Source organism: Grus americana, chromosome 31, assembly GCF_028858705.1.
Source record: "Grus americana isolate bGruAme1 chromosome 31, bGruAme1.mat, whole genome shotgun sequence".
NCBI classification, from domain to species: domain Eukaryota; kingdom Metazoa; phylum Chordata; class Aves; order Gruiformes; family Gruidae; genus Grus; species Grus americana.
The window spans coordinates 2,436,907-2,463,728 of NC_072882.1; the positions used below are offsets into that span (position 1 = coordinate 2,436,907).

At 42.5% G+C, this 26,822-nt stretch overlaps 1 protein-coding gene across 5 annotated transcripts in view; it reads left to right on the forward strand.

Moving 5' to 3' along the window:
• Positions 1 to 407: 407 nt before the first annotated feature.
• DIP2B (disco interacting protein 2 homolog B) overlaps positions 408 to 26,822 on the forward strand; it is a 70,292-nt gene continuing 43,877 nt past the window's right edge. For 4 of the 5 annotated variants that reach the window (XM_054806935.1, XM_054806930.1, XM_054806932.1 and 1 more), the window contains exon 1: positions 408 to 623. In XM_054806935.1, the coding sequence (XP_054662910.1) occupies positions 536 to 623 (88 nt within the window). In that variant the 5' untranslated portion in view covers positions 408 to 535. The remainder of the gene's footprint in view (positions 624 to 26,822) is intronic. The other variant, XM_054806933.1, reaches the window with a different exon arrangement.

Consider the following 26,822-nt stretch of genomic DNA (forward strand, 5'->3'; position numbering starts at 1 on the left):
AGCTCCATCTTCAAGCGTCCGGGGGCCCTCGCCCCGAAGGAGAGGGGTGCTCTCCCCTCGGGGGGCCGGGCCCTCCCCTCAGCCTCTGGAGGCTCCGCAGGGGCTGCGGCTCGCGCCGAGGGGAGCGCGGGAAGCGGCGGCCTCTCCCCTGAGGGGAGCGCGGAGGGTCGTGGTACCGCTGAGGGAGCTCTTGCCTCGGGCCGTCCTGGCAAGGAGCTGCTCGCCAGGGCCGCGCCGCTGCGGGCGGTGCACAAGTGGATCTCGGCCGCCGCAGCGGCTCCGGTCCGTGCGGGAACGGGCCGGGGGTGCAGGGCTGCGGCGCGCGGCCGGGCCGCGGGGGGGCGCACGGCGGCGGTGAGGTGAGGCGCGGCGGGCTCACCGCCCCGTCACGTGACGGTGGCGTGGGACGCAGCATGGCGGAGGTGGTGGCCGCTCCCGCTCCGCCCGCGATCCGGAGCCCCCGGCGCTGAGCCGGAGCCGCGCCGAGCCGGCGGCCGGACCTGCCTTTCCCCCCCCCTCCGCCCCTCCGCCCGCCATGGCCGAGCCGGCGGCCGCGGGCGTCTCCTCGCTGCCCCGCGAGGTCCGTGAGCAGCTGGCTGAGCTGGAGCTGGAGCTCTCCGAAGGTGAGGAGCGCCGGGCCGCGCCGGGATCTCGCCTGCCCTGCCCTGCCCTCGGGGCGCCGGCCTGGCCGTCACGGCCTCCCGCGGCCTGGGCTGGGGGGGTGGGGGGGGGAAGTGAGGTTTGACGTGGGTTCGTGGGAGAGGAGGCCCCGGGGTGTGTGAGGGGGCTGTGAGGGAGGCTCCCTGTGAGGGGGCCGGGAGCGTGTGTGTGTGTGTGAGTGTGGGGCTTCGAGAGGCTCCGTGTGAGGAGGCCGGGAATGGGGGGGTGGGAATGAGGCTCGGGGGTGCGAGGCGGGGGGAGCCCGTATGCGGTGGGGCCGGCGGTGTGGGGAGGGAAGGGCCCTGCCTGCGGGCTGGGGTTGTGTCTGGGGTGCGAGTGTGCGGGGGGAGCCCCCGCCTGGCCCCGGGGAGGACCCTTTGCTCGTCCGAGGTGATCCCTGGGAGGGTTTTTCCTTCTTGTGGTCTTTTCTGTAGTTTCTGAGCTAAGGCTGTGGAGCTGGAGGGAGAGAGCGTGGGGACAGCCAGTGGTCCTGGGTGGGGGAGAGGAAGGAACTTTGGGTACTTAATGAGGACAGACCCGGTGTTCTTTCCACTTTCTGAATAAGTTCTTTTGCATAGCCCTAATTGGACAGAGCATGCGCTTTTTTTTTTTTTTTTTTGTTTGTTTCCTTTTTTGCATGGGTATGTCTTTGTTTCCTAGTTTAAAATGCTGTTCTTGCTATAGCTTTGTTGTAAAGTTCCCTTGTGAAGCCTGAGGGCGAGGGATGAATCTGAGGTGGAGGGTGAAGGTTGCAGAGCAGGTAGCTCTGTTTTGCATATCTTTTAAATTTCCTCCCTCCAAAAGCAATGGCTTCTCAGGAGGGCTTACTGCATAGCTACAACAAGCTCTCAGTATTAAAACTTATGAAAAATCAGGTTGCAGTAGCATCTTTCTTTACTCTGTCGCTTTGTGCCAGAACTTGCAGTGTATGAAGGACACCCATTTCCTATTTTGCAGATGAGGAATTCATTTACTGAGCTGGGTGCTGTCAGCCCCCGCTGCCCCCATTGTTACGCGGTGCTCGATATTTTGCCAGATGAAAAGGCCATGGTAGTGCTTTCTTAACACAACTTGTTTGTAGTTAAACTTTTAATGTTAGCTGTTGCATTTTTTTTTTTGTCAAATGTTTTTCAGATATACTTTCTGTAAACATTTAACTAAAGTGATAATGTTATCTGGTGTTTGGTTTTGGGCACTCCATGATAACAAAGAATTGAAGAACATTCTCTCGCATTGCTCAAAATGTGGTATGAAATAATTTTTTTTAAAGAATTTGCTGAATGTTTTAAGCATTCACTTGTATTTTCTGGAACTTGTTCCTTGTGATACAGAAAACCCATTATAGTTTGACCCTGTAATATACACTACTGCAAACTTTAAAAAAAAAAAAAAATTCCTTTGCTAGAATGGCTGGCTGTGACATCATGCTAATCTTTAACAAGCTTCTCAAATAGCTTGAACTTCAGTGCTATAGAGTGAAGTTTGCTACGTTATGTAAGTAATTCTCTGTATATTAAATTCGCTGCCCCTTTGTGGATTTAATACTTGGATTTCTTAATATGCATATTATGGATTTGTTTGTGCAAATCACTTTTCCTAGCAAAGAACTGAGAGTACAAAGAATTTTTGTGTGACTATATCCCCAAGCTCTTGGAAATGTATTTCATGGTATCTTGTTGCTGAGATAACTGAGGTCTGACCTGTAAAGGAGCCGAATGAGTCAGTGAGGTAATGTCATTGTATAGTTCTTGAAAAATACGCCCTAGTTTGAGGCTTAAGCTTAAAGATTTTAAGGCGTATGTGTGCATTGTTCAACTGAGTAGAACTATGGACTGTTTATAGTAAACAATATTGAATAGAAGCATTTTATTAAAAATGGCAGTAATGCTTCATGTTTAACTGATTAGTTGTTGCTCAGATAAGAACGCTCCATCCTTTTTTTTCCCACCCCCTTGTTGCAGCTTTGTCTCTAGGCTTGACTGTTTACTATGTAAATGTTTCTGTGGGGTTTTCTGGGTAAGAACACCTTACTTTTGGAACAGGAGAGGAACCGTGCTTGCAGTGAGTTCATACAAGTAGCCCGGGGTCCCTGATAGCAGGAACTGGGGGATTGCTCTGTCCTTGCTGTATGATCTTACGGTGGGAAGGACCTCAGCACTCTTTGGAAGATGGCTTTGGGTGCAGGAGACTGCAGGCTAGGAGCATAAACCAGTTTGTGCTGAGCCTTGTGGTGAGCTTTATGCAGGGCTGCGTTGGCATTAACCACCACAGTGTAGAGAATTTATAACAATATGGGGAAAATAAAGTATTAAAATCTTATCTGGCGTTATGCTTGTGAAAGATGCTGTGTCAGCAAGTAGGATGCAAAGTGGAGCAGGATTAGTTTAATGTATGCTTGAAATAGGAATCATAGTTTGCAATGGCGAGCTATGAGACTTTCTTCAGGAACAATCTGTACGGACAGAGCAACAGGACTAATTATACCTCTGCTGTCTCTGGATTATTCCTTACTGGGCCTTGTGGTCAGCGTGGAAGTAACTGTAGTCCCATTCCTGAACACACTTAAAATGTCAAAGGAAAATAGTTGAATGTGTTTCAGGAAACCGTAATTGTTTCTTAATCAACAGAAATTGCATTTCTTTTTTTTTTTTTTGTCTTTTATTGTGTGTCTTCATTTGACCTCAGTGGTTGATTTGAGTCTAACTCATTTATTTCTAAGTGTAGATAAGAATTCAGATGTCTTCTATCAACGTGAAGTACACTGTACCCAAATCTTAAACGGCACACTTTACGGAGATGCCTCATTCCCTTAGAGAAAGGATCAGTGTCATTGCCTCCAAGTAAAAATGTTAAATAACAGTAACTGTATATAAGGAGTGAATTGGGTCATGGAACTGTGTGAAACCTGGAACTTACTCATTACTCATGTTTCTCCTTCTTTTCTCACTTTTGGGTTTTTTTTTCTTTCTAGTGCTTTTCTTCCTCTGTCAGTAACACCCACATTATGCATCACTAATGATGGGAAGGGCTGTCTTTGTATTTGCATCTTCTGCTTTTTCATGAGTAAAAGTGCCAGGGATGTTAACTTTAATGAAGACTTTTACTCTCATTTTCATGTTTCTTTAAGTACGGGAGCTCAGTTTTGTGCCTTTGGGGTTAAACTGCAGCTGTGTGTGAAGGTGACTTTGTATCCGCTCTCTGATGCTGTTTCTTAAAATGTTTGCGGTGTCTGCTGATGAGTTCACAGGACAAGGTAAATGTCTGAATTTGTCCCATATTCAGCTGAAAATGTTAGTATGAAAGCACTTCAGCACTCAGCTTGGGCATGTCTAGGTGCTCTTACACTTTGGGTGAAATTTTCAAGCAGCTTCTCTCACGTTAACCTCATCACAGCTATGTTAATGGGGCTGAGAAACTCTGGAATAGCCAGATTCAAAGGTTCTAATTAAGCACATTCAGTGGATTTGTTCTGTACAGTGCACGTTATGAGACTGTTGTACTGCTGTGTGGTCAGGTTTGTTCTCTTGGTAGATGGTGGTGCGACGAGAGCTTTCGCTGTGAAAGTAGGACAGCTGTTCCCAGGCTGCACTGTATGGGCCAGCTCGTCTCTGAGAGGGTTAAGCGCTCTCATAAAGAGCTTATTTGGCTGCTGGTTTTTGTTTAACTACGGTTTCTGTCTTGTCTGTAGTAAAGGGATGTTAGTGGTGTGAACTTCAGCTTGTGATAACTATGAAAGTATGAGGTAAAGAAGGGGGAAACTCCACCTAGTAATAACGAGGGCTTCTCCTCTTAGCAGCTCAGGCCTTGAACATAATTTCAGTTGTTTCTGGGTTATATGACAGGGTTATCATATCATTGCTCTTGCTTCATGTACAGAAGGAGCTGGTTTCTGTTTGCTTTTCTAGTTAAACATACATTTGGCTGTCTGTTTTGTGATTTTTCTGTGGGTGTTTCTGTGAATGGCTTCATGCACCTGTGTTTGTTCCTTTTAAAGCTGATTGTCTCTTACGAAGAATTGAGGCTCTGTCTGCAGAGGAAAGCTTTGTATTAGGATTTTCAGAAGCTGAAGAAATAGCAAGGATGGTGGCATGCATGGAAAGAGTAGTATCAGCAAAACAGTTGAAACCCAGGACTGAAGGCCAGCCAAATAGGATAGAACCTTACTGGAAGAAAACATGTTGACTCAAGCAAGTGGGTAGAGTCTTTATTTTGTTTGGCTTGAAAATTTCCTATGGAATCGTGGTATTTTTCTGTTCTTTCAAAAATTGTGCGTTTCAGTTTTCATTCCTTGATTGCCAGGCGCCTATCGAAGTAGGTGAGGATCTTTTTTTATAGAATAAATAGCTGAAGCACAGAATGTAAACAGATCAGAGAACAGTCAAAAGAAGTAATTGTCCGAGTAAGGACTGGCTGTGTGGATTTTGCTGAGTGAGCAGAAAGGCTTCACTTCAGTTTCTGCCCTACCATTCGGAGGGGAACTGTGGCTACAGCACAGAAAAGGTTGAAAAATTAAGAACATCAGCAAGTCAGATCTGATCGTCTTGTAGGTAGCAGGACTTCCAGGTGGTTTTTGTGCATTTATGCAGCATCTCACCCACAAGTCTTGCATTAGGCAAGACCAGCAATGGGAAAGCTTTTATGTTGCTTCCTTAATTTACCTGCAGGACTGACAGCTGATGGGTACCAAATCTGCTGAGAAATCTGTGTATGGCTTTGACACGGTCTTTCTGTATTCAGCCAGCAAAGGTGCAGTTCTGAGGCAGTGCTTTGAAATGCATAAAAACCCTTTTGGAGCGTGTCATAGGGAGCTGTTTACGCAAATTCAGAGGTGATCGTTCCTGCCTTGTTTGGCTTTACAAAGATTCTGATAAGAGCCTTCACTTCAGATGATATTGTATTTTCCTTACAATTATTGTATTTGCCTTACAACCCAGGAAAAAGTGATGCAAGCATGGTAGCACGTGGGTTCCTTGCAATGTCTGTGTCTCACAGGAAAAGGAAATACAGCTCAGGTCAAGATCAAGAGGAGCAAAGTAACAAATCTGTCACCAGTGCATCAAACAGAAGGTCCATGAGATGATCACAAATTTCTACTATGCAGATGGTCAAAACAGAATGGTTTAAATGATTAATGGCTTGGAGATAGTTAAATGCAAATATTGAAAGAAATATTTTGGCTACTGTGATTCGGAGAAGATTGTACTCGGTACATGATTGAAGCATGTAAATATGGTGAAGAAAATGAAGGGGTTTGGAGCATCTAGGCTGGTATAAGAAAGAATAACCAGGAGAGTTAAAGAATATGCATATTTTTGTGTTGTCCCTTTTATACTTAGGAAATGAGGAGTGAGTTTGGGGCTGTTTCTAAAAGCTGCAGCTCTGACCCTTTGCCTTGGGGAGAGGAGGAAATTAGAGGCTTTAAAGAGAGTCCTCTACCTCCTCCCTGATTGCTTCTCTGGAGCTTTGGTAGAGTTAGAACCAGTTTTCCTCAGTTGGGTGGAGGGGACATCTGGTAGCAATGATTCCTGGTTTGTCTTTTATGATTCTTACTACTTCTAGTATGGGTGATATTTGCAGTTTCAGCTGGACGCTTAGGCTGGAAGTGTTAATCAGACCTGTTAGCCTGACAGATCTGCACTAAAGCCGCGTTTGGTGTTCTTTTTGTGGTGTCCTAGATAACTGATTTTCAGTTTTCTATTTTAAATTCTGTGGCATGAAATATTAAGTAGTAAATGTGATGGATGGTAGCATAACTGCATGGAGCTGGATTGCTGGTCTTTCAAACACGCATCTAACTAGGCAATACTAGGAGCTCCATAGGAAAGTATGCGTGCAGAGGACGCCTCGTTTTTCTAGTTCATTGGTAATGTTGTGGAAAGGGTGATGGGTTCCTTCCTGATTCCCTCTATCTGATTAGTTTTTGTCATGAAGCTTTCTATTCATTAGATTTATCATGTTTATTCAGTGGCAAGTTTCAGAAGCCAAAGAGTGAACTCATGGTGAGAAGTCCCAGAGGTGCAAGCAGAAGCTGAATAGTATCCTGTTTTCATTTGTTTCAAATACAATGTTCAGATAATTTCTTAAGATGGTTTTCTTTAAACTGTGTGTCTCGAAGTTATAAAAAGCATTTCCTGAATCTCTCAGTGAGTTGCTCGGCTGCTTTTTGGACCTGGATTAATAGAGAGAGGAATTGAAGCATTCCTCTGTTGAGGTTGATTCAATCCAAAATTTTTCTTGGAGCTTATGAAATCAGGGAAGAGTCGTCAGGCCAGGATGTCCCATTCTATTAATTAGAATGGAAGACTCCTAAATTTGCACCATGTGTGAGGAAACTGTGATTTATAGCTAACGGATGCTCTGCAGGCAGCAGCATTCCATCTGCTACACAAATTTTCCCATTACATTTTGATGAAAAGTCTTGGGAAAAGCCTCACACCTGTATTTCTCATTCTGAATAACGTTTGCCAGTGCTGGGTTGTTACTCTCATCTGGATTTTTTTTTTTTTTTTTAGTAAAATGCCTGTTTCTATCAGCTTGCATTTTTTTTCAAACTTCAAAGCTGAGAGTTTCTGAAACACTACTTAGAATACATACAAGCAGCAGAGGTTCTGTTTCTACCAAAGATAGTCAATGTAAGAGTAACTTTCCTTGCTGCTCTTATGAGCAAACACTTTATTTAGTGTAACTTAAGCTGATTAAGGAAAAAAAAAAAGCTTGCTTAAAGTTTTAGCACTTCTCTGCCAACATAAACTTTTTCTAATTCTTGTTGACTTGAGAATTGCTGATACAAACTAGATCTTTCTGGACTTTGAATTCCATGGGGATGGGAGCCCACAGAGCCTACAGGGCATGCATTAATATATTTTGGGAACCCAGGCTGTAAGTTACTGCCTCAGTGATCAGCAACTGAGCCTTTCAGAATTGTTCCCCAGCAGTCAGGCAACCTGCTTTCACCAGCTCCTTGTCCCTAGGGAGCAAAAACAACCAGGAGAATTGTATCCCTGCCTGATAAAATTAGGTCTTCTGTAATCTCTCTCAGAACAGCCGGATGGCTAGCTGCCTTGAAAAACATATGTTTTAATGCAGGAATAATGCATTCCATTTAGGATGGCTATAGCCGTGGGAGCTGGTTGACTTAGTGGATAAAGCACTCCCATTTTGCCTCTGGGATCAGGACTAATGTCAAACATCAGGTCTAAAGTGCAACGGTGGAAGAGAATTGTTTGAGATATTTTTCCTGTCTTTCGCTCTTAACAGGGATATTGTTCCTCTACCTTAGTCCTAAAGGAGTTTGAAAACTAAATCGTCCTATTATTGGAGATAAAGTGTAAATGGCAAAGAGGAGGAGTTAGTGTATGTATTTCTAGATTTTTAGCTCACTCTGCATTAAGAAAACTTAGGAATAGCAACATTGGTGTTTCTCTAGAACAAGTTTATAATAAATCTCTCTGAGAACAGCATAGGTAACTTGCTGGAGGAAGTTCTGCTTTATCCCTTCCTCTCATAGATCCTGACAGAGCTCCTCTGCACAGAGGGAAGACACTGCTCTCATTGCAGCCACACACATCTCCGTAGTGCAGACAAAGGCCGCTGTTCTGTTGGGAATTGATCGTCATGTGGTACTTCCAGCTCCTCCTTCCGAGCTGCTGAACTTCATTACAGGAAGCTAAGAATAAGTATTTTCCCACTAATAGTTTTCCGTGTGAGCCGTTGCTGTAGTTGCCGCAAGGATGGACTGTGTGGGGTGTCGAGCTGTGCTGCTGGGAGTGGGAAGGAGTGACCAAGATGATAAGCTGTTTGTGTGAGGCAAGCCATGGGAGCTTACCGAAGTGCTGAGTTTGGAACACAGTTGTGATGGGGCATTTGGTTGGCCGTAAATTGGAAGGATGTAATTTAATGTGGGAATGATACAGCACATAAAGCACCAGATTGAGAGCGGAAAGATTTGGGTTCAGGTCCTGTCCCTATGCGTGACTTCATCCCGTAGCTCCACAGCCACTGTTCCACAAAGGGTAGTCAGGTGAGGATGTGTTAAAGAAGGTTTTGTGTTGCCTGCTGTCCCACCTGTACCTTTAACGCATCAACTCTTCATTTAGAGTGCTGATTAATCTTTGACATGAAGAACCATTTCAATATGAACACCTTTTTTGGAAATACTGTAATTTGCTCACTCAGAACAGCAGTGAACGCCTGTATGTCAGTATGGATGTCCTGATAAGACTGTTGTCTTTGCCTAGTGGCTGCATCTTCATCATCACCTTTCACTGTAATTACCCACTGTGGAAGCTTTGTGTGCTTCTCTGGAAACAGTGATCACATAGATAAGCTGACCAGCCAAAAGAAACCCCGAGGAGGGGAAAGAGGCTTTGAAGTTTTCTGCTTACTTTCTAGAAAGAGGTATGAGCAAAGTTAACAAACAGTTGTAAAAGGTCACTCTGTGCCTTTCTATCAAGCAGGCAAGATGTGTAGCTAGTGTGGTTTTGTGCTACATAGCAGCAGCTGACATTCCTGCTCGCAACGTGCATCGTCACTGTGGTAAGGAGAAGGAGAGTTACTGTGAAGAGCTGGGAAGTGACATGGCAAATTCCAGCCTGTGATTATTCACCATGCGATGGAGAGCTGAGTCAGGTGATCTGAGCAGGAGATAAAAGGTCCTTGATCCTCAGGAATAAACAGATCTGCAGCTTATTAAACTATGCTTTTCTTTTTCCTTAATTGAATATAAGCGGAAAGTGCCTATTAAAGGTGTTCCATTTCTGGCATTAAAAAAAAGATCGTTACGTGTCCCACAGGGTGGTTCTAACAAGGTACTGATGGCATTTGGTTGGATAAATGCAGGGCTTCTTGTGGTGCTGTTTGTGGATGTGAAGGGAAAGGGTGCTGCTGAAAAGTTTGCTTCAGGTGACTCCTTACTGTGTCTCTAAACAGGAGAAGAGCACGTATATTCCTATGGTGTGTCCTCAAGAACTAGTCCTGATTTCGTAAAAAAGCCTTTGACAGCAGTATTGGCTCAGGATGCTCTCACCTCTTAGCACTTTACTCTTTTCCATCCTGGAGAGCACAGGCGCCTCAGCTCTGCATTTTGTAAAGCTGTGAACTTTGGCGAACTGGAGAAGGCAATTGATTAAACTTTTACGAATGTAAGCTTTGTTTCTTAAAAAAATACTGAACCATTTGCTTCATTTCATCGGCAGTGAAAGCATTTGGAGGTAGCCAAACTTACAAATTATTTTGATAACTTTTTTTTTAAGCTTTTGTGGCAATCCTGAAAAAAATACAGAACAACACAAGACTGTAGCCCGTCTTGTGTTAGCAAAAAGTTGATCTCATAATAATAAAGTGCTCATGTAAATGTTTTTTGAGACTGAGACCTGTGTTATTTTTAGGGCAGAAACTTTAAGTGATCCCTTGTGGATTACAAAAAAAAGAACAATTCTTATTGTAATTGGAATGAAAACCTCCATACTTAGGCAGTTTTGGATTGCAAGTTGCTCCAGTGAAAAGGGGGAAGTATTGTTATTTTCAGTTCACAGACAGGAAGCTGAGATGCACAGAGGTGAGGTGAGTTGCTCAGTCACACAAAGAGGCAGCAAAGCCAGGCTCAGATCTTTTGACACTCAGCTCTCTGCTCGGTAGCTGAGGGTGCATTATCACTAACAAAGGAAAAGGCTTTGAAATTCGCAGCCTGATGCCTAGTAACTGGATCCTGCACAGTGCTCTGGGAGTTTGCATGTTCTTCTACATGCTCAGGTAGTTTAGCTATGATGGTGACAGTAAGTTTTGGTTGAACACATATTGATATAAACCAACTGTATTTGTGGAATTTATTGTCTCTGCTTTAAATCCTCAAGTCCTTCTTGAAAATATCCTGAATTTAAGAAGTCCAGTGCTGCAGAAAAAAAGTCAATTATTGAGTCCTAAACAGGGAGAATCATGGATGAAGACAAAGCAAATGAGTCAGATATAAATAATCCTATTATGTCTTGGCTGCAGCCACACCTAGAAACCTTGAACAAACATTGCTGTTCTGTTTAGTTATTCCTCTGTTTGATACACTTTACTTGTTAAGTCCTGTTTTAAAATTGCAGCATGTAAAAATTGTGTAGGGCTAGATGCCATTAGTGTTAAATACTTACAAACGTTGTTTTAGTAATTTTGACCAGAGACATGGTTGCCTGTGCTAGAGCATAGTTAATTTGCTCTCGTATTTCCCCCAAAACAGAAAAATACAAAACTTTGGAGTTGGTGTTGCCTTGGAAGACTTTCAAGACAATTCTTTTATGCAGTAGGCCTTTAAAAAAATGTCTGGCTAGAACAGCAAACAGGAAGATGTAATTACCCTTTGGCTTTTGTGTATCAAAATGTCGTTTGTTGTACAAAGCTTTGGTAAAACATTTTTAGTAGTATCTGGTTAAAGCAGGGAAGCCATAGAGAAAAGCATTTGGGTCTAGCAAAATCATACTTGATGTATTGTGATTACTGTCACGTATCGTACTAGGTAGTTAGCTACCAATAGCATGTGTCTCTTTCTTCCCTCTTTCGTGGTGGATAAGCTGATTTTTAATAAATCTGAACAAAGCCATTTTTCAGATAAGACTTAAAAAAGAAAAGTTGGACGCTTCTCCCTCCCTTCTCTAATTCTCATTCTTCTCTGGTAGCTCCTGTAAAGGGGGGGCTGAAGTCTCATGTGCTAAGTGTGGCTGTCACTGATTCCAGGGTTTTTTAACACAGGTTAGGGTTTGGTTTTTGGTTCTTGTCCAAACACGTACCATTTGCTTTGCATTGTTCTTCTGTACTGACTGCTGTCCTTTGGGCTTTGTATGTGGCCTGTGAAATGTGATCCTCTGGCTCAAAAGAGTTGTAGAGATTTATCTTATGCACGCTTACCTGCAGTAATCCTTCTCCATTTATCAGTGTTGTGGTGTGACAGCTCATGATATTCAACCCATTCATTTCCCTGGGCTGAGAAGGTAATTTCTTGTGTTGAACCTGGTGGGAAAGCCAAATAGAAATAAAGGTTCATGTACTGGCAGCTCTTCAAGGGCTTATTTATGGAGGCTCACTCTCATCTACAATGAGTCTGTTGCAAAGATGACTCTTTTTTTTGCATTCTAGAGATTTAAATGGATTCAGCAAAGCAGCAAGGGAGAGGGGACCTGAGGTAAGGTAAATGATGGTGACAAAGTTTTCCATGCCATGCAGGATGCTGTAACCAGGCCTCTTCTCTTAGGAAAATAATTACTTCTTATGCTCTCTTTTTTAAAATTATAGAATAGCTTCCTGTGAACAATAAAATGGTGTGAAAGACACAGACATGTTGTACAGCACTGCAGGCACACTCCCAGCAGAGACAGAACTATTTGGGCAGAGGGATAAAAGGAAAGACTTGGCATGGAGAACTGGGGAAGGAGTAAATAGTCTTCCATTAGAATTGAGTTTGGCTTCAGGTTATGAAAGATCTGGCAACAGTACAGTTCAGAGTGTGTTTGCTACTTTCTAGTGTTCTTGCCGTGTAAAGTGACAGCCTCTTGGTTGTGCGGGTACAGCTGCTCGTGGGTCTGTCTTGGGATCTGGAGGATCTGACAGGCTTAAAAAAATCAGCAGTATTGCTGTTGAATACTTGACGTCACGAGAAGTTATCCTGCAGAATAATCCAAGAAAGGAAGAATGAAAGGAACTAGTGAAGTGGAGAGATCTGGGAGATGTAAGAGCTGGTTTTTTTCTGTAATGCTGCTATCAAGAATAGCTATTTAAGAATAGCTTAGATTTTCTGTGGGTGAAATGTGACAAAAAGTCTCCAAGAGTTATTGTCACACTGGAGTAAGCCAGCAGTTGTTGGATTGTTTCCATGTTTTAAAGGGATTGTTTGAAGCTGTTTCATAGATTCCTAGTTGAAAGGTAGATTTCTGCTCCTTCAGCACATTCTGCCCCAAGCATTTGCAGACAGCATCTCTCTTCTTAACTCACTAAACCAGTTAATGTTTGAGCTTTGAACATATTGACTGCTATTTAAGTGTTACATACTGTTAGATATGTAAATGAAAAAGACTGTGCTGGTTGTTCCAGGGAGTTACCTCATGGAGGGGAAAAGCTGACTTGGGTTTCCTGTGATATCCTTTACCTCTGATTGTGCAGGGTGCAAATTCAAAGCCGCCCTGTGTTATCTATGGACGGAGGCACATATGAAAAGGAAGAAGGCAGCTAGGCTAGGGCAGCTTGCCAATTGCTTAAAGCCTTTGCTAGAGACTAAAGGAAACCTGCGCCCATTTAGGCACTAGTACAGCCCCAGGGGCTTGCTTGGACTCATATGTAAAGAAGATGAAGGCAGCCGCATGGAAATGATTGCACACTTCTGCATGTCAGTCTGCATTAGCTCTTTAGGCCCTGGTTGTTGTGTTTGAATGCTAAGATCTTGTGCTTAATTCTCGGGATTTTCATTCTGTGGGTCTGTTGGTATAACACTTAACCCATCTGTTGAAACTAAACCATGAGGAAAGTGTCTTCTGCGCAAGAACGCTTGCAAAACCGGTCTCTTATTGAACTGCTCAGAGCCTGTATGTGACTTCCCTCTGATCACAAGGAAGGAGATGTCTCCAGTGGTCAGGCTTTGCTGCATTACCTCTGGGAAAGGTGTTTGCCTCTGTGATGACTGGTTTCATCATACGATAAATTCCTCATTCTCAGCTTGCTGTGTGCTGAAATTAAAAAAGGAGAGACAAACTCTAGTAGCAAAATAAATGTCAATTTTAAACCAGTGCAACCAAGCAAATTAGAACTGGGCATGCTTTCACTCTCAAATCTGCACTGTTCTGCCATTTCCTTTTCCTCTGCATGAAAAGATTTCTAGCTGTTTTGCCAGTCTCATCAGGACTGCTAGGTGCAGTACTGCCTGTGTAGTTGAGTGGTTGACTTCAGCAAACCGCATTTCTGGGCTAGGGGTTGTTTTTTCCTTTTAGAGCTTTTAACATGAAATATTCAACCACATCTGTGCACAGCACAATTGATACAGGTATCATGCTTCAGAGAACCGTGATGAAGGTGTCAGGTTGCGAGCACATTCTGTGTTTGTGGCTTCTGTGTGTTTGTGTATTTTCATGGAGATGGTAGCTACCTGAGCGTGACTTTGGGGAAAAATTTTGAGGAGAAATTTTGTTGTGGTTTCCTCCAGCAGAATTAGCTAGAGCCAAAAGGAGCATCTCTCCAGAGTTTCTTGAATAGAGTCTGAGGTGCTGCAGCCTACAAGGTAGTTTTTATGGATGCTCCAGACTGGCTGTCGCTGAAGAGGCAGGTCAGCGTTGTATTTGGTAAGAAGATCTAAGCTGGGATACACCAAGGAATTTATTTTGTTTCTATATTTTTTTGTACAGTACTGTGTTGCGCTTCTAGAATGGCCCATGCTTAAGAAGAAATGATCCTGTTGTACAAGGGATATTGAAGAGAAGTGGTTACTTTATTTCCCAAACATCATCATTTCTCTTAAGAGACTATTACATAGCATGGCACGAATTTTGCTTATATGAAACATATGGAGTCAGCAGACAAGTCTTACTGAACAAATTGGAGGGCAGCAATCCAAACTGATGTCTGTTGTCTACAGTCCTCCTTTTTCAGAGTTTTTGCTTAATTGCAAGCTTTCTATTTGGACTTAATTCTTTAGTTTCTCTTTCTTGGCAGAATATCTTGTCTCAAATTATTGCTGTCAACACGTCCTTAGCCCTTCCTGCTTCCCCCCATCCCCCTAAATTGTGTAGTACTGTCTGTGGTGCTTCAGATTGCTATAAAAAGGCCATTATGTTTGCAGTTGAAAGCAAAGCCTGCTGTGAATATAATATTTTATCAAAAAGATACAAGCATCTTCCTGTTAATATTATTACACTGACACACTGGTTTTATAAACATTTTAGTGCTCTCTGAAATGGTTGATATCTAGTGATTATGGCTCCATTAGGCGTAGTAACAGATGGTTAATATACAAGTACTTTTTATGTTGTCATCTATAGCAGAAATACTGAAATGAATGTTAAATTCTCATTTCTTCAATGGTAAGGCTGAGGAAGTTAGCAAACGGTATGGTGGAGGATCTCATATTAATGTGAGATTGTGTGACCAAGGAGGAAGTAAACTAATATCTAGGATGATGCAGAATAGACTGGAGAGGGATAATCAATCATGCTGGAGCAAGACAGTAGAGAGCACGGATACTGGAATGGATTGTAAGCCAGTGGAGCAAGACTACAATTAGGATGATCTTCGGATGGGTAGACTGCGCTATTCTGTTGGATTTCCAGGTTTTAGAAGAGGTGGCACTCCTGCCTGAGTTAGAGGGAGAGGCCTGGAAAGTCCTTGCCTTCTTTACCAGCCAAAACAGAGGTGGAATTAGGCCATGGACACCAGGTAACTTTGCCAAGGTCATACTGTGGAGCTGAAGCAGCAGCTTTGGCAAACATCTGCAGTTGCCCTATGCACCTGCATTCGTTTGTGGCTTCCATCATGGTTTTTTCAACAGGCATGATATGGAATTTGAGACCTCTGTGTCCCCACAAATGACTCTAAGAAGTCTAATTTAACACTGTCTGCAATCCTTAGCTTATTTTTTCTGGGATGCTTTTGTTGAGTTTTGTCTTGTTTGGGTTTTTTTCTGGGCATTTGAGAGTTGTGTATTTTTAAATTTTGCTCTGTCCATGCCTAGAGAGAAATTACCTTGCACTTCAGGGTTTTTTTCCTGCGAGATTCAGAGAGTTCAGTCTTGGGCTTCTGTTTTAGATGAGTAAGTTGGAGGGCTGACGTGGTTTTTTGCATAGTAATAAAAACAGGCTAATACTGTTAGACTTAAGTGCTACTGGGAAATAAAGCAATAAAGATTAGTTTGTTATTTAAGGTAATTCTGGCCACATCTTTGAGGGAGATTGGCTATTGCTAAGAGAAACTGCACAGTTACCTTTGCTTTAAATTTATTGCAGAATGAAAAATTAAAATATGATCTCACTCATTAAAATTAAGTAATTGATGTCATCATTCAATTAAAATATTTTTGGGAGCTTTTGGCAAGTCATTCCAGGTTGCCATTAAGACCTGACCAACCAAGCATCCTCAAATTGGAGGGAATGGGGGATAGTTCTCTGTTAAGTAACTGAAAGATGAGGGGACATCTCAACAAAATACCTAACTAGCAAACCCAACCAACCCTAAACTACTGTAAGGCAGTGCTACCAGTGGACTTCTCCTTCGTGGAGATTTCTGTCATGAGGTTAGTTAGAGTCAAAGCACAGTTCTGAAGCAGAGTTGAATATATTCAAGTGTAGGGTCCTGCACCTTGGAAGGAATAACCCCAAGCACCAGTACAGGTTAGGGGTTGACCTGCTGGGAAGCAGGGCTGTGGAGAAGGACCTGGGTGTTCTGGTGGACAACAAGCTCTCCATGACCAGCAGTGTGCCCTCGTGGCCAAGAAGACCAATAGTATCCTGGGGTGCATTAAGAAGAGCATGGCCAGCAGGTCAAGGGAGGTTATCCTCCCCCTCTGCCCTGGTGAGGCCACATCTGGAGTTCTGTGTCCAGTTCTGGGCTCCTCAGTTTAAGACAGACAGACAGACAAACTACTGGAGAGAGTCCAGTGGAGGGCTGCGAGGATGATGAGGGGACTGGAGCATCTCTCATATGAGGAAAGGCTGAGAGAGCTGGGTCTGTTTAGCCTGGAGAAGAGAAGACTGAGAGGGGATCTCATCAATACTTAAACGAATATCTAAAGGGTGGATGTCAAGAGGATGGGGCCAGACTCCTTTCAGTGGTCCCCAGCGACAGAACAAGGAGCAACAGGCACAAACTGGAACACAGGGAGTTCCATCTCAACATGAGGAACAACTTCTTCACTCTGAGGGTGACCGAGCACTGGGACAGGCTGCCCAGAGAGGTTGTGAAGTCTCATTCTCTGGAGATATTCAAAACCTGCCTGGACGTGATCCTGTGCAACCTGCTCTGGGTGATCCTGCTTTAGGAGGGAGTTGGACTAGATGATCTCCAGAGGTCCCTTCCAACCCTGACCAGTCTGGGATTCTGTGATACTCCTCTTAATGTGCTTATCACTCCAGGTACCTAGCTTGAAGATGAGTGTTCTGAGTATGCATCTGCATCAAAAGTGGGACTTCGAAGGGAGCGTCTGACTTTATCTTCAGCACAAGTTTTTCTCATCATGCTGAACATAACTGTAAGGCCAATGCAGTATTGATAATCTTTTGTCTCGGCTTTTCATTAGCTGGCATTAAAACAATTAACTGTTGTTACTAGTTTACTGTGAATACATTTTGCTGGTTGTTGCTTTTTCAGACAGCTTGCAGTTCCCAACCTCTACAGCTAGAACTTGGGGTTTTTTCTGTATTATTCGTAATTCCATCTAGGCATCACTGTTTGCAAGAAATCTTTCATCTCTAGCTCTGGGCTATACAGAACTGGAGTGGCAAAGGAGACTTGTGTTTTTGTGCTGGCTTCATCATTTTCAGAATATTAATATTTAATTTAGGCTTTTTAAAGCTTTTAGCAGATTTGTCAGGCTTTCTTCCCTGTGGTAGTGTATGTGAGGACAACTTGAGAGAGCATTCTGATTAACTTACAATATGGAAAGTGGTTTTATTTATTTTGATTTATGACTGAAATACTTTGAAGAAGCTCATCCTGTTCTGTAAGTAACTTTGCCATAAACTTAACCATAAAATAGATCCAGCAGTTTTTCCTTTTCTCTGGCTGAGTCCAGCCAAGCAAATACTGTATCTCATCCAAGTAACACTTTTTCTTGCCCATAAAAAACAGTCTGTATTGCCACTCTCCAGTGAAAAACATGGATGCAGTCAGCTGTGCTGTGTGGGGAGTAGCAGGTTTCTGCTGTGTACTCTGCCACTGCTTGTTCCCAATACAGAGTGAGACACTGATGCTGAACTTCTGAATCTCAGAGTGATTTGGCCATGACAGAAGTCATTCCGTTCGCAGCTTGAGCCCTGTGTTGCTTTCCTGCAAGCAAGCAGTGCCAACATGAGTGTTTTGGTGACAAGGAAGTGTTCAACTTTCGCTTGGTTAGGGCTGAAATGTAGATATTTACACTGCTGTTACGTGTTTAGAAGTTCATATAAATGATATTTCATAATTTTTGACCCATTTCTATGATAAATTTGATCTTGGAGAGATTGCAGCTTGTTAGCACAAATACGGCGTGAAATTTTTACATGTTGTGAGAAATGAAGTTTCTTCTCTTGCAAATTCAAGGTACTTTGTTCAAGTGAAGAGCACATGACATGGGGGCAGATCTGGTGCAGGTAGATTGCCTTTCAGTGCATGAGATAATTCGGCCTGAAAAACATTTGGAAACAGTTTAGAGATCGATTGGTTGGGTGGTGTTTTTTTTCCCTCTGACTGTGCAGCTGCCTTCAGTACACAAGCTCCCAGTTGTTTTGCGTTGTGCTAAGTTCTTGATTAGGCCTGCGCAGGAGTTTATGCTTTTCAGCTGACAGCCCTCTGAGCTGTGACCGACTCCCACTTCCAGCCTCCTGAAATCTGGTGTTCATGATTCAAGATGGAAACAACAAAGGGGAAACGCAGTCTGCGTTCTGGCCTCTGCCAGAGGCCGTTTTTGTTTACCAGTTAATGTTTCTTTCCAGTTGGCTAGTGTTTGCTGGGTCAGTCGATCTGTTGTTTAAAAGAATTTGTTTATGGCTAACTCTGTTGATACTTTAATGCTGAATTTACCAACAGGAGTTTTTCATTTACGTGCTGAAATCCGTGTCATTTCTAGAGGAACGTGTTTGTGTTTCTTCCCTTTTTATCATAAATAAACCACAATGAGTTTATTTCCACTGTATCAAATGTCTCTGGCCTTTGTGGGAACTGAGCACAGAAGCATCAAAATCAAATAGAACAATTTGGAGAGTAATTGTATTTAGGTGTTTGCTTATCCAGCAAAGCAGTATTTGCTTGCTGTTCCAATACGCCAGGTGCCAGATGTAAAACACGCTTCCTTTTTCATTGATATTCAGCTCTTGTGTGTAGTTAGAGGGCTGACTCATTAATATTACAAGTGTCATACGTATTGTGTTAGGGCCAGTCCCTATTTTGCAGTCCTCTAAAGCAGAGACAGTGTTGTTGGAAGCTGTCCAATTTGTTCTTCACGAGGCTTCTGTCAGTGAGATTATTAGGCTTTAATCTGTCTCGTGGTGATAGCTTTGCTTTTCCAGAAGGGAGTGACTTTTGCGTGCGGATCAGACCACGCCGGGACTGGTCGTTGGCCTGTTGAGAGGATGCCTGCTGTAACGAGAAGAGCTTACCTTTCGGAGAGGAGCGAGCACACTCAGATTTCTTGAGCAACTGGGAATACTAAAGCAGCTTTACAGAAATACTGGCCTGGGTAGAGCGGGGCTAGGGAGGAATTCAGATGAGATGTTTTCTCAGCCTCTCTATCTAGACTGCTTTGGAGATTGTAGTTATTGTGCAAACAAAGCAGCAATTGTCCAAAGCTTTGTGTCATCCTCTGTTTTTTTGTTTTATTGAGAGCCTCAATTCTCCACTCACAGAGAATTTCAAGCAAGGTGTTTTGGAGTCGTTTGCTGTGATTACTCCGCTGATATCTTCTGCTTTATTTTTTGCTGATGAAAAATTAACAAGATAGAAATTTTCTCATGTAGAGTTTGATTATGTGAATGTTTGATGAGAAAATGTGATCTCAGAAGCAGCTTTTTAACAAGGTTGCAGTGACAAATTTTGTAATAAACACGCAGTATTTTGGAAGCAAATATGTTCTGTATTAATTTGCTGTCAAAGACTGAAGCTTTCAAACTAAATCACATCTGTAACTGCAGTATCTTTTTTCGTAAGCTTTTGTTCATTTTGTTTGCATTCTTTTTGTCGAGTTGCTGACTGTGTGCTCTTAAATAATCCTACTGATTTCTCCATACTTCCTTCCCTCTACTAGAAGGACATTTGAGAATTCAGTTTATTTAAATTGGAAAAGAAGATGCTGCACCCTTAGAGAGGCCACAATAGGAAAATTCGCTGTGGTTTTGGATACGGCTTGTTGAATAAAATCCTTCTTTCTTTTAAGCCTGTTTGTTTAGGTTCAAGGTCCACTGGTGTCAATGTAGAAAGGGTGTTTGTCCTCATAGTTTTGAGAAGATAATGACAGTGTGACGTACTGATAAAAGGCAAGAAAAATACATGTGTTAGGGTCTTGCCATTTTGGAATGACAGAAACATCTGTCTGATCTTGCGATACCCTGCATAACAAGGCCAGCAAATTGAGATTGCCTGTTCCTTCTCTTCATGATATTAGCATGACTTTTCTACTTAAAGGCAGACAGATCGAGGGCCACTTTGTACTAAAAATTGAATGTTTTTTTTTTAAAGAGCTGTTAGTGTGCAGAATTAGAAAGGAGGAATCGATGTGCTGGAAGAGGTGTGTGTTTTCCATTGAAGTAGCTAAGTTCAGTAACTTTATGGAGCATTTGCAACGTGCAGCTGGATTGTTGAGCTGTGCTATGAGGCTTCTCATGTTTGCTGCTATAGTGCGTTTTGCCCATTATTTTGATCTTCCACGCAGCTTAAAGGCTTTCACTTAAGAAGGATCTTGCCACATCCTGCTATCCAGCCTCTGAACAAAGTGCTTCTGAAGCAGACGTTGACTCTTCTTTAGCATGCCGAAAGAGCCCTGAACAGAAGTCGTTCCTTGCATGATCTTTCTTGTAAAGAGCATTGCAGCTGACAGAATAATGGCTTTTCTTAGGCTTGCTGGTGACATGCCAGCATGGTTTCCTTAGCAGTGAAATTCCTCAAGAAGCCATGGTTGCTGATGTAAACATAACTGAAAGCTTAACACAGCCTGTACTGAGCTCGAGGCCTGAAATCTGCTTCTTATGCCATGCTGCACAGTGCATTTTCCTTCTGCTCTTTCTATTTAAATCTGGTTTCCCAAGCTTGTAACCAACTTGAATGGGTGGTACTCTTCAGAAAAGATGGCCTGGCCTCTGTGTAGAGGAGCCTGTACAGAGCCCTGGGCTTGTACACAGCAAGGATCGCTCTGTGGGGCAGCCCCGTTAACTTGAGCATAGTTCTGGTTTTGTAGAACTGTGTTTGGGTGGAGGTGGGGTTATTTTAAATTTCTCTGTGTTAAATAACCTTAAACCTGCTCTGCAAAGTGCTTTAGTTCCCACTAGTCAGGCTTAAAAGAAATGAATAGGAAACCCAAGAGCAGTTTCATAGCTGCTGACTGAGTCTGCCTCCTGTCTTTTCGTCAGGTATGCTTCTGGAATTTGGTGGGAGTTTCTGCAAGTCAAATTACTAGTGTTGCACACTAATTTGAGGCTGGGTAAAAAATTAATAATTGTATTGCTTTAACTTTTAAGTAGCGGAATCCTACTGTGCTGACTAATACTGTTTAATAGTAACTATCCCAGAGTTGTTAATGCTGTAAAATGACTGTGGTTTGTGTTTCAGATTTCAGTGCTTTGGGAGAAACAATGTATTTTGCTCATGCTCTGCTGCTTTTTTCTGTGAAATGGGAGTGACAGCCTTATGAATACACACTTGGTACTACCTCTTTGGGAAAGCCAGGGTAGGAGGCATGTGGGAAGACATGTCATGATAGATGTCTCACCTCTAGTTTTAAAAAATTCATTCTTACAATTTACTTTTTTTTTATTGACTTTTGTTTGGGGAGTGATCTTTTAAGTGCTAATGCTTTCATCAAGATATCTATCTTTGTTTTACCATGCATAATCATTGAGCTCATCGCACTATGATTTGAAATAGCATTTTCCCATCTGGAGACATGTAATTATTGTGCTACCGTGCAGTATGACATGCCAGCTAGGTTAGTGCTCTGTTAACTCTGTGTTTAAAGGAAGGTCAGAGTTGCATTTCCATACTCGAATACTTTGTGGGAGAAGCACTGCGTTTGATCAATAGATAAGGGAATAATTGCTCTTAACTTCTTTCTTCTCTCATTCTTACATCTTATTCAAGAATGTAGAATTTAATTACAAAAAGTAACTTCAGGTACAGTTGGACTGAAATAGGCTGCATATCCAAACTGCTTTTCGGGATGGTTTGGCAAGGTATTGCTATGGTGTCAGATTTGGAGGAGGGTTACCAGCAAGGAATACCTGTGGCAGTTGGCTTATGTTAGAAAAATTGAAGCCTGTTTCAAGAGAATTACTAAACATTGGCACCTGAGAGCCATGAAGGGGTAGGTGATAGGAATTGCGTACAGGATTAAAACCCATAGTAGGTTCTATTTTAATCTTATCGCAAGCAGTTCCACCGTAGTAATATTCTGTGTGGCCACGTTAGCTGCTGAACAAAAAGCTGCAAAAATATGATCAGGTTTTTGTGTGAGAGCGCCGAGAGGAAAACAGCCCTGGCGAGGGCCCGTCCTTCCCTGGAACCGAGGGTGCGGAATAAATGCCAGGGACTGTCTGGTTTCATTGAATACCTCGGACTGGAAGTGGTGGTGTTGTGATGGCTGCGGGTGGGGTAAAAGCTTCGTACATCTGACTTTAATCAATCACCACGTTTGTCAGAGCCCCCAGATCATCACTGCTTGCTCTTTACTGCAGGTTGTGTAGGTTTAGCTTTCTGATTGTGGGTGGCTGTCAGCATGAGTCTTCAGTATTTTGCAGCAAGATACAGAGTTCTTCTCGGGTGCCTGCAGGTTTTTGTTTTTATTCCTGTGCTAAAACCGGACTTGATTTGGAAAAATCATCTGTCCACACTGGTCTATCTTGTGGAGAAAGTGCATGCTGTTTAGAATAGGCAAAAAGTTTACGTGTGTGTAATCCTTTGTAGTTGGGCTGGACGGGCAACTCCTAGGAGAAGGTTATCAGCACTCACTGTTCTAATAATTCAGTTTCTACCTTAAGGAAGAGAATGATGTACCTACTGAATAAGTGCTGAATCACAGGGTTGTTACTCTTGCATAAAGTTTAGTCATTTCCTGGGAAACTTTTTCAGTCTGGCAGTGGAGGGCTAGGTCTCTGTGTTTGTGCTGAGGATTAAACACGGGTGGATTTCTGCTGGTGTCTGTGACCAGGAGGTTAGTCAGAAAAGAGTATTATTCAGGGCAGAATCACTTCACCTGGGTTTTTTAAACACACTGTGAGTTGTCTTGCTTTACTCAGCTCAGACTGTGAGTATAGCTACTTCTTGCATACGTGTATGTGACACTTTCTGTTTCTCCTCGTTTAAATGCGTTGTTCTGATGCAGAGCTAGTATTATAAACACTGCGCTCCTATATCTATATCCACATTCTTCTCATTGACTACTTATTAAAAATAGATGAAAATGTTTCTTTTTAATAGATTTTGTAAAATCCTATTTGTGACGAAGCCTTGGTTTTGTGCCCTTTATAGCATTCAGAAGGGAAAATGCATTTTTTCCCCATGACAAGTTGTAGCTATTTAAAAGATTATTTTTTTTTCCCAGGATGGGGTTACATGCAAGATTTATTATTTGTATATGGGATTAAACTATTTACGTGCGTATGTTGGCTTTATGGGTAACATGTAAAATTTAAATGGCTGCACTTTGCAACAGAATATCTTGTATAAAGCTGACTTCAGTGATTGTATTTTGCAGATGTTTGTTAGCAGCAGTGAGCAGAGCCTGTATTTAGTAGGGTTATCAGGGTGAACAGAATTTAACGATGTATTTAAAGATTTTAAGGGGTTATCTTCCAAGAGGTTTTGGAACCTTTTTAAAAACATTTTACCTTTTGTAAAGGTAGATGTTACCTGTGCATCAGTATCATGAGTTGAGTTGCTGATGCACAAGTGCATCGTGCATCCTTTTGCCAGAGGAAAGGATCTGAAAGGCACAGTAGCTCTGGCCTTCTAGTTCTGACATACAGGTGAACTAGAGGTATAGCTTGAAGTTTGGCTTCGTGGTCATTTGAGCAACTTACCTGGGGAAATCCTTTAAAGAAACTAACTGCTGAGAATGCTAGGGTCGCATTGATGCTGTGTAAACCGTGCACGCAGTCACGTGTGAGAATGATTCTTCTTGCAGCAGACATGAGAACAACAAAAGTGTAGTACGCTTACAAGAGGCTCTTTTATTTACAGTGGTAAGCTTCCAAGCATTTCTCAGCGTCCCAGACTTGCGAAGCTTTTGAGAACTCATTTTGCTGACCCTGCATAGTGCTGTTTTCAGCAGAAGTGGTAATGATAAGTTACCATATGTGCCTTTTTTATTTTTTTGTGGGGAACAGAGGGTCTTCGGTTGAAGTTGCTCTGGTGAGACCTCCTTTGCGTTGGTCACCCCCTGCCCACGCACACAAAGAAAACGGAACTCTGTCCTTAGCTCACCCAGTTTGGTGATGCATCACATATGGCATCTAAGATTACTACTTGTAATACATGGGCCCAGACGGGTGAATCAAGGACAGTGGATCATCTGGAGCTCTGAAACGCTGCCGTAAGATAAAGAGATTCTTCAGTACAGTTTCAGTAGTTGGATTTATTGTTTAAAGGTAAAACAACAAAAAAATTACTGCATGCCTCAAGTCTTCTTAAGTGACCTGTGGTAAGGTGCGCCTTGTGACCTTAAATGACACAGACCCAGACCTCTGCACTGTGGAAGTCTGGCAACGGCCATGTACGCAGGGTAGACCATGCCACAAAATCCTAATCTTGAACTGCATTCTTTTGAAATAATAAATGTTGATATTAAAATAGTTTTAATTTGGTAAAGCAACATTCATAAGCCTTTAGAAAAGATTTTTTGAAACTGTGGAACAGAGTCCCCACAGTGCTGGAGCCAAGTAGACTTGTACTGTGTATATAAATTAATCTGGAGCTGATCTGTCTGTGAAACTTTTAGTGCTGAAACTGTAGCAGTATAATGCTTGTGCTTAACAAACAGAGCTTTGTAAGACTTGCTGTTTTTTTCAGTAGCCTATTCATGTTCTTAATGGGAACAGAATGGTGCTGTTAAAGGGAAACTGCAAAGCACAAACCGGTTCTGTTTGTTTTTCTTACTGTTTGGTTTTGATTTTGGTCTTTGTGGGGGTTTTTTTTGGGGGGGCTGTGACATATGGAGTGAGTAAGGCTATTTTTTTCAAGAAATCAGTGACTTTTTTCTGGAAGGCTGTATGATTTTGCAGACCTTGGTATTGTCTTCAAGTAAAAAACCTGATACACAGCTTCACCAGAAGGAAGGAGGAGGGAGTCTTTGAAGCTGCATCATCATTTGGCCTCAAACAGAAGGAGGCAATTGTCTAAACTTGTTTCAAACATAGTTTTTGTGCTGAAGTTATAGCCAAAGAGTGTTAGGAGTGCAAGACCATTTAACAGGTATAGTCTGTTTGAACACACAGCCTTAGAAAAAAGATTTAAGTATTGTCTTCTGGGTTGCTGAAGCCTGCGGTTGAGGACGTCCTAACTTTAAGCTTTGGTCAAACTATCAGGAGTGGGGGGGTCTAGAAGTTTCCAGTCCTCCAGGAAACGGAAGAAGGATGATATCTAGCTGCAAAATAAATAAATGAGTGGCAACGTTTCTTGCTGAAGTGATTGCTTTGATATCTGTTTTCTACCTGGGCCAAAACTGAGAGTCTTAAGTGCTGAAGTGCATACCTTCCTCACTTTGGATTTCTCAAACATGCCACCTAGCACTTCCAGACACACTTGAAAGACTTTATCTGGAAGTGGCATGCACCAAAAGAACATTTTGGACTTTCAGCTACGCTTCTGGGTTCCAGTATCTCCAGTTTGGTGTCTACTTCTGGTCAAAGGCAGGAAATCCAAAATCAAGCTCTGCAAAACCAGGCTTTGTAAGTTTGAGATGATAAAACTACAGGGAGACATTGCCTGTCAGATGTGCCTGGAGATCAAGCAGGGGAGTAGGCAAGAAAGGCAAAGTCATCAAGGTCGTTTCCAGAGGTGAGACCTGAAAAGCAGATGCAGTGGTGATAATAGAATTTATGTCCTCATTTTTGTTATAATCTTGTTACAATACTTGCTGTTAAATAGGGTAGCTATCTGTTTGGGGGCCAATGGATGTACCAGAAGCATTTCCATGATTCTCTGTTAGCATAAACTGCTAGAAACATTGACTTTTTTTTAAAGCCTACAAACATTTTTTAAAAATGCATACAACCTGCTTTCAAATTTGAATCTTTTGCTTGCTACAGTCACGTGTTTGAAGGCTTTGTTGGGGAGATGCTGTGCACTACGTGATCATTTTCCTTAATTTCTCCACTGTAGTAATTATGGTTTTGTTAGACAGTAAATGATTCAGTGTTCTCGTTCCATGGGGGGAAGGGGAGTAAGGATGTTGAAAGAGGAGTATTGTCTGAGCTAGCAGGATTAGCTGGTGTTACCACCTTGCACTGATTGAGCACCACTGTTTAGAATAGATCATCAACTCTAATTGCTAAAAAGCAGCCTGGCGTCACAGGGTGGTGAGAGTCCTGAAGTTTCAGGCTTCTCTATTGCATGATTTGAATATAGGTGTAACATCTAGGCTGATCAGTTGTAGTTCACTGGACTTCCTTCTGCCCTGTGTAAGCCCATATCCCTCTGTTTTCCGTCATCGCCAAGGTCATCTTTTCTCCTGCACTGTCAGAACATCCAGATTGGATTTGCGTGATGAGGATGAATTCTAATTTCCTCTCAAGAAATTTGGAGAATCATATGAAAAAGGAATCTCGGAAGCAATTTTTGCATTTTTCTAGGGAATTCTGTTTCTCAAATGTGTGCTTATTTAATCACAAACAAGCAGGGCCCCTTGGATTTCATCATGGAGGTGTCTGCCATCAGGATTATTGTCTAGGTGTTCCAAGTGAGGAGAAATTGTTGTTTCTTGATTTAACTTGTCTTGTTTCTGCAAACCATAAATCTAGAGTTATTTCCTACTCTGAATCCACAGAAGGGCATCTCTTGTGTATTTGCAAGACCTGCTGTGTCTCGAAAAGTAGGATTTCTTTAAATTCTTCTTTTAAAACTGTCAGAAGAGGGAAAAGATTAAATGGAGGGAGGAGAGGCTTGAAAGAGGGGAACAGTATTGTGATATATAGTAACATGAGGAATTACTGAAGCAATGCGATACCAGCACCAGCGGTCTGCCAGAAAACCTGTTCTGTGAAGCTGGCTGGAGCTGGTCCATCAAATGCTCTGCAAATGAGCAGGAAAACGGA